Below are 12,769 nucleotides of genomic sequence, written 5' to 3'. Positions count from 1 at the left end.
GATAAACAACTACCTGACATTTAGAAGACATCTGAAGGCAGCCCCGCTCAGGGAAGTTTTTAATGTGTGGCATTTTAATGTGTTTTTTATTTTTGTTGGAAGCTGCCCAGATTGGCTGGGGAAACCCAGCCAGATGGGTGGGGTACAAACAAACAAACAAAAATAAAATAAAATAAAAAAAAACCACAACATTCATAATGAAAAAGGTAACAAAAACCAGTAACCTCCCCTCCCATTTAAAAGAGCACCGGATGTTAATCAGCCAAAGGCCTGGTTGAAAATGAATGTTTTTGCCAGGTGCTTAATGTTAATAAAATCACCAGATGAGCCCTCCCTGTGGGGAGCATTTCCTTATCCCACCTGCCCCACATGGGAAGGTTTGCAAAGAGCGATACGTCCCCAAACCCTTTGGTCTCTCTCTCTCTCTCTCTTCCTCTGGCATTTCCCAACTGTCCCATTTGCTCGAATTTGTCCAACTTTAAAGGAACGCTTGGCGTGGTCACTTACAAAAAAGGCCACCAGAGTCTATCAGAATGGAAGAGGCTACAAGACCTGAAGCTCACACCAGGCCTTTCTTTTAATGCTAGCGGATGAATCAAAGAATTGTAGGGTTCTGCTGGCGGAACAAGCAAGGTAAAGGTAAAGGGACCCCTGACCATTAGGTCCAGTCGTGACCGACTCTGGGGTTGCAGCGCTCATCTCACTTTACTGGCCGAGGGAGCCGGCGTACAGCTTCCGGGTCATGTGGCCAGCAGGACTAAGCCGCTTCTGGCGAACCAGAGCAGCGCACGGAAACGCCGTTTACCTTCCCGCTGGAGCGGTACCTATTTATCTACTTGCACTCTGACGTGCTTTCGAACTGCTAGGTTGGCAGGAGCAGGGACCGAGCAATTGCGGGGATTCGAACCGCCGACCTTCTGATTGGCAAGTCCTAGACTCTGTGGTTTAACCCACAGCGCCACCCGCGTCCCGGAACAAGCAAGAGGGCTCCCCAAATCCTTCTTTGGTCCAGCACCACTGTGGGCTTACTCCGGGGTGGGAGGGGGCTGCGATTCTCCTACCCAACTTTGTGCCATGTCCCGCCCCCAGCGGAACTGACCTTGTACCCTATCTGCAGGTGGAGGTCGCTGGGCTTTGGGTGGAAGCGGAGGTCAATCCGGTCGCCGTTGTCCCGAATAATGTATTTGGCTCCGGGGTACTGGCTGTTCCCTCTGCGCACCAGCTCCTGCAGCCTAGCGGAGGTGGAGAGGGGTTAGCCGGCATTCGGGGCACAAGGCACCTGAGCACACCAGGTGCGGGGTGGGAAAAGGGGGCTCACCTGTCGATGTTGAAGGGCGTCACTATCTCGGCGAAGGTCATGTTGGCCGCGATGGAGCGAGGCACGCCCACCTGGTCGATGGAGAGGTTGGGGTCCGGGGTGATGACCGTCCGGGCCGAGAAGTCCACTCGCTTGCCCATCAGGTTCCCTCGCACGCGCCCCTCTTTCCCCTTCAGCCTCTGCTTCAGGGACTTCAGAGGCCTCCCCGATTTCTGCATGGCCTGGAAATCAAAAGGTTGGAGGAAGCAAAGCGTTACTCTCTTGCGAAAGCTGGTGGGGAACATGAAAGTGCAAATAATGGCTTGCTTTTGCCTGTGGAGCAAGGAGCGGCGTCCTATTCTGGACACTGGTCCTCCCACTGACTGGCGAACCAGAGCAGCACACGGAAACACCGTTTACCTTCCCGCCGGAGTGGTACCTATTGATCTACTTGCACTTTTACGTGCTTTCGAACTGCTAGGTTGGCAGGAGCAGGGACCGAGCAACGGGAGCTCACCCCTCCCACTGACTCCCACCACCATCAACTCTTTAAGACTTCTAGGTAAGGGAAACAAGTCAACTTTCTAATCTAATTCAAGGCAGGACAAGCCGACGGATTAAGAACCGAGTGAAATTCTGCTAGCCTGTCCAACAGATATGTGATTTTGCGTGTCTCTGTGTACCAATCTCTTTCCTAATCAACTCAATGTATTTTTGTGTCTCAGGAGACAATGGAAGAGGTTCTGCCTTTAGGGGTGAAGACAAACTTTTGGGGTTACAGCGCTGCTGAGCTACAACTCCATGCCAACAGGGGCTGATGGGAGCTGAAGTCCGCGTGGGTTATCCCTGCCTTACGCGCTACATATATTCCACGTCAACCACCATCAACTCGGCTGCCCTCCAGCTGCTTTGGACAACAACTCCCATCAGCCACACACAGCACAACTGTGCCAATGGGGGATGAGAGGAGTTGTAGTCTGGAGCGCTGGGAGGGCAGCCAATCAGGTGAAGGCTGCTGTAATGGAGCCTATTTGCCTCTAATAAAATGTGAATAAATAACAACCACCAAATTGAGACAACCTTTGGGTTCCCACTCCCCATTTCTGTCCAAACCACAGAAAGCCCCTCCCCCGAAATCTTTATCTCATAGATGTTCAAATCTTTACCTCATAGATATTTTTTCCCCGTTTAAAATTTTAGGAGGTCTTGGCTTAGTGCTGACCTCTCAGCAGTATAGGGACAAATGTGTTTCTTTTTGTTTTAATATTTTAAATCAGCGGTGAGGAACCCGTGGCCATCCAAATCTCATTGGGCCACAGTGCCATCTTTCCTGATCACTGACCCAATGGCAGAGGCTGACGTGGGTTGAAATCCAACATTATTTAGAGGACCACAGTTTCTTGTAATCAGTCTCCTGTAATCAGAATGAAGGTAAATATCGCTCCAGACCAGCAGACCTGGGGAGGCCTCCGCCAAAAGAAGCTTAACCTGCCTGCACTCACCAAGATGGGTTTGCCTGTGGAGGGAAGTGTCGCAGCCACCTACGGCTCACTGACTCCTCTGCGAAAGAGGGGTGACTGCAGATTTCTACCCTGCAAGGGGCAGGCAGAGGCCCCCTAAGCACTTACGCGAGGCAGCCCAGGCAGCTCATTGTCCACCATGGTGGCCACGTGGAACTGCAGCAGCTTGACGTCTTCGGCGATGACGTGGGCGGCCGCTCCGTTCTGCTCGTTCCTCCGCAGCTGGTTGTTGATCTTCACAATGTCAGCCAGCTTGTGAGTCAAGTCGTCCTGAGTGGGGGAGAGGAAGGAAGAAACAGCCTGTCAGGGCAGACAAAATCAGCCTACCTGGACCCCGTAATCCTCACCGGAGGCGCTTCTTCGCTGCTCCCTCCACAGGAAGTCTGGAGGGTGGCCACACAACAGCAGGCCTTTTCAGTGGTGGCTCCCTGCTTATTGAACGCTCTCCCCAGGGACCAGGCATGATCATTACGTATCTGCAAGTGCCCGGCAAAAACCTTTTTTTGTGCTAGGCCTTTGGATTTCATACATGGTCTCTTATAAGTGTGTTGGATGTTTTCATCCAGCTTTTTAAACAATGGAATTGTCTTTTCCTTTCCTTTCCTCCACTTTTAATAAATCTGGCTGTTTTTATTTACTTAACATTTCACATTGCTTAAGAACTACTTCATTTTTTAAAAAAGTAACTAATTGGCAAAAACGAAAGCAGAGGGAAGTTGGCCCTTTGGAATGTTCTCGTTGCAAATCACGGGCTAATGGTCATTTGAATGGCTGCATACGACATACAAAAAAGAAACCCCTGCAGGATCAGGCCAATGGCCTATCTAGTGTGGCCTTGTTCTTACAATTGCCAACCAGATGCCTGTGGAAGACCTGCATGCAGGATTCGAGCACAGGTGCCCGCTCCTGTTGTTTCCAGCAAGCAGTATTCAGAAGAATTACTGCAGTTTCCCCCAAACTTAGGTCTCTGGCTACTGTTGGACTACAATTCCCCTCAGGCAGGACCAGTCATCAGGGATGATGGGAACAAGAGCGGAGGACCCAACGTTTGGGAACGTTGCGTTTCTGCCTCTGGCGGTGTGAGTTTTGAGTTGGAACGAAGCTTGCTCTCTCCCCCCCCACCTCAAGTCCACCCTTGGCCCATACCTGATTCCTGGCAGAGCCCTGCATGACGACAGCGGGGCGGACAGACAACGGCGGGACCGGGAGCACCGTGCAGATCATCCACTCGGGCCTGGCGAACTTGGGGTCCATGCCCAGGATGAAGCACTCCTCGTCCGAGATGCGCTTGAAGATCTCGTGCACCCGTTCGGGACTCAGCAGGATCTTCTTCTCCTGAGAGTCCTCGTTCACGTGCTTCCACTCGGCATAGAGCTCCAGGCCCGAGCGCCGGATCCTCGGCTGGTAGCGCCCGCAGCCGCCGTGACCCTGGATAAAGAGGCAGCAACGAGGCAAAGCTGTCAGGTCGAACAGGGGTCCCTTCCAACTGCCGTAAGCCTAGGGCAGTATTCCTCAAAACTGGGTCTCCTGCTGTTGTCGGACCAGAGCTCCCATCATCCCTGGCTAGCAGGACTAGTGGTCAGGGGTGCTGGGAACTGTAGTTTAACAGCAGCAGGAGAACCACTGCCCTAGTGGCACATTTGAAACTCTAAGGAACCGTCGGAGGTGGTCCCTTCCAATTCTACAATTCTGGGATTCTATGATCTGGGAGAGCGTCCACAATGGTCCAGAGGGCAGAGAAGAAAAGCGAGTGTGAAGATAACATGCAACATCTTACAAGCTCAACCAACCAAAGTGTTGGTGCTGACCTTTAAAGCCCTAAACGGCCTCGGTCCAGAATATCTGAAGGAGCGTCTCCACCCCCATTGTTTTACCCGGACGCTGAGGTCCAGCTCCGAGGGCCTTCTGGCGGTTCCCTCCCTGCAAGAAGCCAAGTTACAGGGAACCAAGCAGAGGGCCTTCTCGGTGGTGGCGCCCTCCCTGTGGAACGCCCTCCCACCAGATATCAAGGAAATAAACAGCTATCTGACTTTTAGAAGACATCTGAAGGCAGCCCTGTTTAGGGAAGCTTTTAATGTTTGATGTATTACAGTATTTTAATATTTCTTTGGAAGCCGCCCAGAGTGGCTGGGGAAGCCCAGCCAGATGGGCGGGGTATAAATAATAAATTATTACTATTATTATAACCCCACTGGGCTTGCGCAGCCGATTTGCGGTCCTGACCTTTTCCTTCGTGATGTCCTCGTCGCCTTCGGCCTGCTCCACTCCAAACTTGTTGTCCATCTCCTCCCCACCTTCGCAGATGTTCTTGCCTTTGCAAAGGTCGTAGACGTGGGTCAAACGCTTCTTCGGCTGCCCTTTGGATTTGGCCAGGATGTCTTTGATCTTCGGGTTGTTCTGCGGCAAAAAGAAGAACGGGGCGTTCCCCCCAAATAATAAAGGGTGTGATCAACCGTGCCAGATTTTGGGTTCTTTTGAATGACTGCCCCACCCCAACATCCTCAATACTACGGGGTAATAGAAAAAGTCATTTTACACCTAGTGCAATTGTAAACTGGACTATAACTCCCCTTATCCACGACTACCAGCAAATGTGAGAATATCCCACTATTCGCCATAGCTCTTGGGAAGTAGGACTCACATCAGAGGGGACATGGGCAGGCTGGGAAGGGATGCAACGGGCCTTTCTTGCTGCAATGACAAGAACACTCCACAGATATCAGCATTCTGTTCTCTTAGGATGAATCCATATTATTCTGCCTTCCTAAGCGGTTCAATGTGGGGGTTCGTACACCCAAAGTGTTTGGAGTCAGAATCGGGGGAAACAGAAGACCTTTGAACTCAAGCTGAACAAAGGGAAGGGGAGGGCTGCCACAAACAGGGCCTTCTTGGGAGTGGCACCTATTCACCTTGTGCCATAAAGGCTCATTTTTCTAAACTAGATAAAAAAAGGTTTTTATTCCCCCTAGTTCTGGTTCTCAGTGGCTACTAACACTGATTATTTCAAGTAACCCTTAAGGTTTCTGCAGCTGATGGAGTTGCTTTCTGAGTTGTAGGTTAGTGCTGTGAGGCAGTTTAAGAATTATATACTGAAAGATAAGATTAAAAACAAAATGGATGATCGCCCACAAAGAAGCCAAACAAGGCTTTGACTCACAGGCAGGAATCACTGAAAGCAGAATATAGAGTTAGAGGGAAAATATATTGGTCAACCCTAAGGCTTGTCAGCATGCACTCACCTGGTCACCTGTGGCAGGTTAACAGAGCCAACAAGATGGGAAATTGTGGACAGAAAATTAGATTATTTCTCTTCTTTGAAAAGCCACAGGGGAGCACAGCCAGGAAAGCCGTGGTGCCCAGAACTGGACAAAGTATTCCTAGTGTGGTCTGACCAAGGCAGAATAGAGTGGAACGATTACTTCCTTTGATCTGGACTAGACTTCTGTTGATGCAGCCTGGAATAGCGTTACCTTTTTTTTGTTGCTGCGTCACACAGTGGACTCATGTTTAGTTTGCGGTCCAATCAGACCCCTGGATCCTTTTCACAGGTACTGCCAGTAAGCCAGGTGTGTCCCCCCCCTCCTATATTTGTGAAGCTTGTTCTTCCTAAGTGAATAACCTGAAATGTTTCCAATTGAAATTCATTTTGTTACTTTGGGCGCAGTTCTCCAATCTGATTCAGCCTTCTGCAACGCTAGCTACTAGTAGTTTGGCGTCATCTGCACATTTGATGAGCATCCCCTAAATTCCTTCATCATTTATATTGATGTTGAACAACAACAGGCCCAGGACAGAACTCTGCAGCACCCCACTTGTCACTCCCCCCCCCAGGGTGACAAGGAGCCATTAATGAGTACTTTTTGGGTTCGGTCAGCCAACCAACTACAAATCCACATAACAGTTCCCTCGTCCAGCCCACGTTTCACCAGCTTCTTTGTGAGAATATCACGGGGGACTTAGTGAAAAGCCATGCTGTTTTCGGCTATTCACTGGTCTGAGCTTGTTTCTAAAGCTGTCCAATAGCTCCAGCCATTACTCACAGAGTCAACCAGCAGCTTGGAGCAGAAAAAGCAGACGCAACGGAGAACCTTCATCGTCTTGCCCAAGAAGCCGACGTGGAAGACAGGCTTGGCCAGCTCAATGTGTCCGAAATGGCCGGGGCATTCTGTCATGTTGCCTGCCGGAGAACAGAAGGACGGGGAAATCATGAACCCCTCCGACTCCCGGATTCTGAGACTGGCCCCCTCATCCCCTTCCCAATAACCAGTTTTCCTAGTGAGGCCCCAGCATAGTCTGCCCCAGCCTGGTACCGTGGGGCTGGGGTTGCCGGGAGTTGTAGTACAAAGCACCTGGCGCACGGCCCTAAGAACTCACCTGCACAGGTCTGGCACCGGCCTGTCCTTTCAATGACACCCTGTCGAGGGTCCATCAGGCCCCCCAGCTTGGGGCGACCCCCTTCTGTTGTCTCAGGGTATTTGATCCCTCCTTCCGTCACCGACATCCGCTTCTAGAGGGAAAAAAAGAAAGGAGAATCAGTATCAGCCAAGTCTTCAGGGTGTGGGGAAGGCAGACGTCAAGAATGGGGACTCAAACAGCATCAGGAGCCCTAGAAGAAGAAAAAAATGATATCTAGGTTTGGAGAGACAAGGAACAGAAGCACAAAGGGCGTTTTATTATTATTATGTCACGTCCCTAATGGTCCTCTAAAAACCGTTACTAGGAAAACAAAGCGTTTTTAAGTGAGTGAAGACTATCAGGAGGATACCTTCCATTCAGGAGAGAATTTACTGCGGGGATAAAACAGCTTCACAAACTTTACAGCCTGCCCTAGGTCTCCACATCAACAAGATTACAGGCAAAAATGAAAGATGGCAGCGAAGCTCTACTACGTGCAGCAAGACCCATTTCATGATTTTCTCTCCCCACACAGAAGGAGCTTTCTGAGATTTTAATGGGAGACAAGCAACAAATGCTACTTAAAATGCAGGATATGTGAGAAAGTTTTAAGGAGAGTGAGGCTAAGGCCAGCTCAACCGAAACTTACTTGCTGTGTGTTTTATATGAAAACAAATAAAAACCGCAAAGTTCTTTCAAAATGCAGTTTTGGAGTCAGTGGAGCAAATGTGTGCATGCATGTAATATTCTTCAGCAAAAAGATGCCAACATGGACTGTGCTGCCATTCCTTTGAAAACAAATCAGGATCTTTTGCTAAAAGGTGGCATATAAATCAAATTAATAATAAGAGTCCTAGCAGCAAAATTATTCAATTATTAAGGAAAAAATGATAAGGAAATCCACTTAGGTACCCCGGGGGGTGTCCAAGGAACAGAGTGGCACTTTTAACATCTGCAAACTGGTGGGAAAATTTGTCTTGCAGGAGCGAGCACGCTTCTGGCTATCTTCTTGCAAACCAACATTTTTTGGGGGGGTAGGGGGAGAGAACACTGTGCCCCCCCCCAGGAAGGTGCAATCGATCTCCCTTTCCCCCATAGGAAAGCCAAGCACACCCGCCTTTTTTTCCTTCTTTATTTCAGCATTGCCCTTCCAAAATTCCCAATGCGATAAAAAGTCTGGAGAAAGTTCTTCGAAAGACCCCACCGCCCACCCGGCACTCTTATTTTTCGCACCACCACCACACCTTCTTTAAATCATAAAAAAAATGATATAAAAAGAGAGCGGCGCGCGAACCCACCATCTCATCCGGGCTCAGGATGCCGAATTGCACGCGCTTGATGGTGCGCAGCGGGCACGCGCTGTCCCCGGACGGCGCTCCCCCGTGCATCTTTGCACACTTTTTTTTTTCCGCCTCTCTCCGCCTTTTGGGGTGTCACGTGACGCAGACGCGGCGCCGCCTCCGCCTCAGCCAGGAAGCAGCCGCGGCCCCTCCCCCACACGCTCCGGTTTCCACCGAGGCCTACCGAGCTCGCCGCGGGTTCAGGGACTGGGGTCTCCCTCGCCGCCCCGCAGACCGCGAGCCGGGGAAGGTGGCGGCAGACTCAGCCGCGTCCCCCAACTCCGCCCCACCCGCGCGCGCGCGCCCTCGCGACCACGTCCGGCCGCCTATCCCCTTCCCTCCCTTCTTCTCCCTCCGCGCTCTAAAGCGCGACTGAGCCAACAGGCTCTCCGGCGCCGCCTTATATAGACTCTCCCCCCTGCACGGGGCTACAGGAGCAGAACGGCAAGGGCGAGGACGCGGAAGTGGGCGGCGCCGCGGCTTGCGTCCCCCTCCGAGCGGAGGAGAGGCGGGAGGGGGCGTGGCTAGAGCGAAGGGGTTGGGAGGAGAGAAAAGCGGGCAGGGAGGCGCCGCAATCGGTGGGGGTGCGGCCATACCAAATGAGTAAAGGGGGGGGAGAGAAAGAGATAAAAGGCGTTGGGTGAATTGTCTGGCTGTTTGCCTTTGGCAAATCGATAGATCGCCTGTTTTTAGTTTGTGCATCTCGAGGCCTTACGTGTTTCCCCGGGGAGGGCCATTTGGTTTCAATGGGGATTGTTCCCGAGTAAAACGGGCAGAAACATCACCTTGCCAACAAAGGTCCGTATAGTTAAAGCTCTGGTTTTCCCCGTAGTGATGTATGGAAGTGAGAGCTGGACCATCAAGAAGGCTGATGGCCGAAGAATGGATGCTTTTGAATTCTGGTGCTGGAGGAGACTCTTGAGAGTCCCATGGACTGCGAGAAGATCAAACCTCTCCATTCTGAAGGAAATCAGCCCTGAGTGCTCACTGGAAGGACAGATCCTGAAGCTGAGGCTCCAAGACTTTGGCCACCTCATGAGAAGAGAAGACTCCCTGGAAAAGACCCTGATGTTGGGAAAGATGGAGGGCACAAGGAGAAGGGGACGACGGAGGACGAGATGGTGGGACAGTGTTCTCGAAGCTATCAGCATGAGTTTGACCAATATGCGGGAGGCAGTGGAAGACAGGAGTGCCTGGCGTGCTCTGGTCCAGGGGGTCACGAAGAGGCGGACACGACTAAACGACTCAACAACCAACAACAAAAACGAGTTTAGGATGACAATCGGGGTCAAGGAAATGGGGGAAATTGAGGCTCGCCTCGACCAAAGTCAAACAGAACTTGTTGCAAATGTCAGTGACAGCAGGATTTTGTACTTTAAGGGGGTTCTGTGTCACTCGCTAATGCTTTTTGTTTCCGAAAATAAATGCAAAGCGTTTGCAAAACAAATAAAAGAGTAACCAGCTTTTTCCACAATTTTGAAACCTTATTGCTTCCAGCAGTGGTTTAAACTGGGAAATCTGACCTTAATGAGTTAGAAAGCTTTGTATGCGCAACCTCATCCTTTGCATCGGAATTGATTTCAATGGGACATGCTCCTAAATCGGATTGCAAATCCGAAATATACGTTTTCTTGCCGAATTACTCTCTCCTTCCCTCCCCCCGCCGCTTCTTGCTAATGGTTCGGTCTGCAAAGAAGGCAGAACCTCGCCCCAGTTCCGGCTGCTTTCGCGAGGGACTCCGCGTTCCTCATTGACTATTCATAAGCCCGGGAGGGAGGGAAGAATAAAAGAAGTGGGCGTGGTCATGTTCCGAAACTCGCCGAAAATGGCCGAAGGGGACCGAGGGTGGAGGAGCGGGGTTTCTCTCAGAGCCAGCTTTTGTCGAGAGCGAAGGGGAGGCGGATGGAACGCTCCGGGGAGGGGCCTTCAAAGCGCCGGGCTCGCGCATTTCGCTTGGCCGAGAGGCGGCGCCAGGCTGCCCCGCCGCTCTCCCTTGGAAAGCCCGCGGCTTCGGGGCCTACCTCCGGAACTGAGGCCTTCGTGGGGGAGGCACCTAAAGCAGACTTTGGGGGTAACGAAGGCTAGAACTGACGTCGATTACGGGGACGGGGGGGGGGTTAGGAACACGGAATTTTTTTCCTGACTAGATGTTGGATGGGGGGAGGGTTCATATTTGGGGTCGTGGGATTGAGTGGGGGGGCCTTTACTTATGGGGGGGCCCTTTATCGACATGGGGGGAGCCTGGCCCTTGGGGGGGTCAGTGTGTGGTGGTGAATGGTTTAGACTCGGTGTGTAGGAGTGAAAAAGGGGGGAAATAATTGACTGGACATGTGTTTTTTGGGGGGGTATTTGTGTTTTGGGGGGCCTTGGGAGAGCGAGGGGTGGATCTTTAATGTGTGTGGGGGGTCAAATAAATGTTTAAAATCTAAATTTTTTTATTGAAGGAGTATCACTGGAGATACTTGTGGGGAGAGAATAGGGTGAGAAAATGAGAAAAATCGGGGGGGGGGGAGCCCTGGAGAAATATTGGGGGGCAGGGAGGGGGAAAGCAAGGCAATTTCAAGATTAATTAATTTTTCAATGTCCAAGAAGACTTAAAACTTGGCATTTTGGACTGAGGAGAGTAAGAAAAATTAATTAGATTTCTGGACCTTCTTTTGGTGGGGGGGGGGTAGGTAGCAATATGGGAATTTGTGGTTTTTAATGGGGGAAAATTACTTGGGCAGTGATGGGGAAGGGCTTATGTGTGGGTATTGAAGGAGTTCAGGTTGGCGGGGTTTTCGGTCTGGAAGCCAGCCAGCTTTTGGATGCTGCTGCTGCCCCCCCCAAAAAAAAAAAAATCAGGAGAAGGTGAGGTTTAGTTGGTAGGGGAATGTACCTGTGGGTGGTGGTGCGAGAATGGCCTTTTAAGTTTTTGTGGAGTTAAAAAGGCTCCCTTGAAAGTTAAGGGTGTGTCTTTTTTGGGGGAAGCCGGCTGCGTAAATGGGGATTTTGGAGACAAAAGCTGTGTGTGTAGGAAGCAGACGAAGAACTGCTTGGTGTTTTTGGTGCTGGGAGTGAGTGGAGGAGGGGATATTGGCTGAACATTTTGGATGGGAAGTAACACATCGAGTTTATTTGGATTTAAAAGATTATATTCCACCCTTCAGCAGAGCTGCCTGGACGGGTTACAAAACTGATAAAATATCACATTGTTTTGGGGGTTTTTAACTACAAAAATACCAACAACAACCCCATACACATTCTGAAAGCCCGGAAGATTTAATAGCACCTTTTTGCATGGAACAGTGTTGGCAGTAGATGAGACTCACTGAAGTAAATTCACTGAATGGGCCATCACTTCTGAGGAGGTGCTCTGTGGGCAACTGGAGGAGCTTGGAGATTACCTGAATGCACAGATAGGTTCATAAAGGGGAGCAGGTTTTCCTTCAGGCGCTTGGTTCCTACGCAGGTTTAGCTGAAAGAGTGATTGGTTGTTTACAGAACTGAGAAAACACTTCACATTGTCTGTTTTTGGTAAACCTTTATAATCCTAGCTGATCTTCTGGAACAGGTCTGGGTTTGGGGGGGAAGGAACGTGTGGTTAACATACTGAGAATCAAAAGAAGTGGGTTGGTGTTGATGACATTGGAATTCAATATCTGGAGAGCAGAGAGACCCCAGAGGGAAGGAAGTAAAAGACAGGAAGGGAGATCTATGGTTGTGTAACCTGGGTGTGAGTATTAGAAGCTGGGACTACAGATGAGGTAGGAAGAAGACAGTTCAGAATGTGGAATGCGGGTGATAGCAGCACTATCTACTTTTAAGATGCTACAAGTCTTTATTTTTGCTCTAACTTCCAGGGGTGGTTTCACTGTGGTTCCTGCACTGCAGGGTTTTTGAACTGGAGGGTCCCTTCCAACTCCACTACAGTGATGCCTCGCAAGACGGAAAACTCGCTAGACGAAAGAGTTTTCCGTTTTGGAGGTGCTTCGCAAAACAAATCTCCTATGGGCTTGCTTCGCAAGACGAAAATGTCTTGCGAGTTCCTGTTGGGTTTTTTTCCTCCCCCCCCCCTTTTCTAAGCCGCTAAGCCGCTTATCAGCTGATCCGATCAGCAGATAAGCCGCTAATAGCGCTAATCCGTCAATGGGCTTGCTTCGCAAGACGAAAAAACCGCTAGACGAAGAGAATCACAGAACGGATTCTTTTCGTCTTGTGAGGCACCACTGTATTTT

General features: G+C 50.5%; 1 protein-coding gene across 1 annotated transcript in view; it reads right to left on the bottom strand.

Moving 5' to 3' along the window:
- POLR2A (RNA polymerase II subunit A) overlaps positions 1-8,931 on the bottom strand; it is a 34,824-nt gene extending 25,893 nt beyond the window's left edge. The window contains exons 1-8 of the mRNA XM_083472448.1: positions 8,511-8,931; positions 7,192-7,324; positions 6,858-6,994; positions 5,041-5,214; positions 3,964-4,245; positions 2,926-3,087; positions 1,319-1,539; positions 1,100-1,232 (exon numbers count right to left, since the gene is read on the bottom strand). Coding sequence (XP_083328574.1) covers positions 1,100-1,232; positions 1,319-1,539; positions 2,926-3,087; positions 3,964-4,245; positions 5,041-5,214; positions 6,858-6,994; positions 7,192-7,324; positions 8,511-8,600 — 1,332 coding nt within the window. The 5' untranslated portion in view covers positions 8,601-8,931. The remainder of the gene's footprint in view (positions 1-1,099; positions 1,233-1,318; positions 1,540-2,925; positions 3,088-3,963; positions 4,246-5,040; positions 5,215-6,857; positions 6,995-7,191; positions 7,325-8,510) is intronic.
- Positions 8,932-12,769: the final 3,838 nt, after the last annotated feature.

The sequence above is a fragment of the Podarcis liolepis genome, assembly GCF_965112155.1.
Source record: "Podarcis liolepis genome assembly, chromosome: 13".
Taxonomy (NCBI): Eukaryota; Metazoa; Chordata; class Lepidosauria; order Squamata; family Lacertidae; genus Podarcis; species Podarcis liolepis.
Note: the sequence above shows the minus strand (reverse complement) of the source record. Positions and strands in the feature narration are given on the sequence as shown.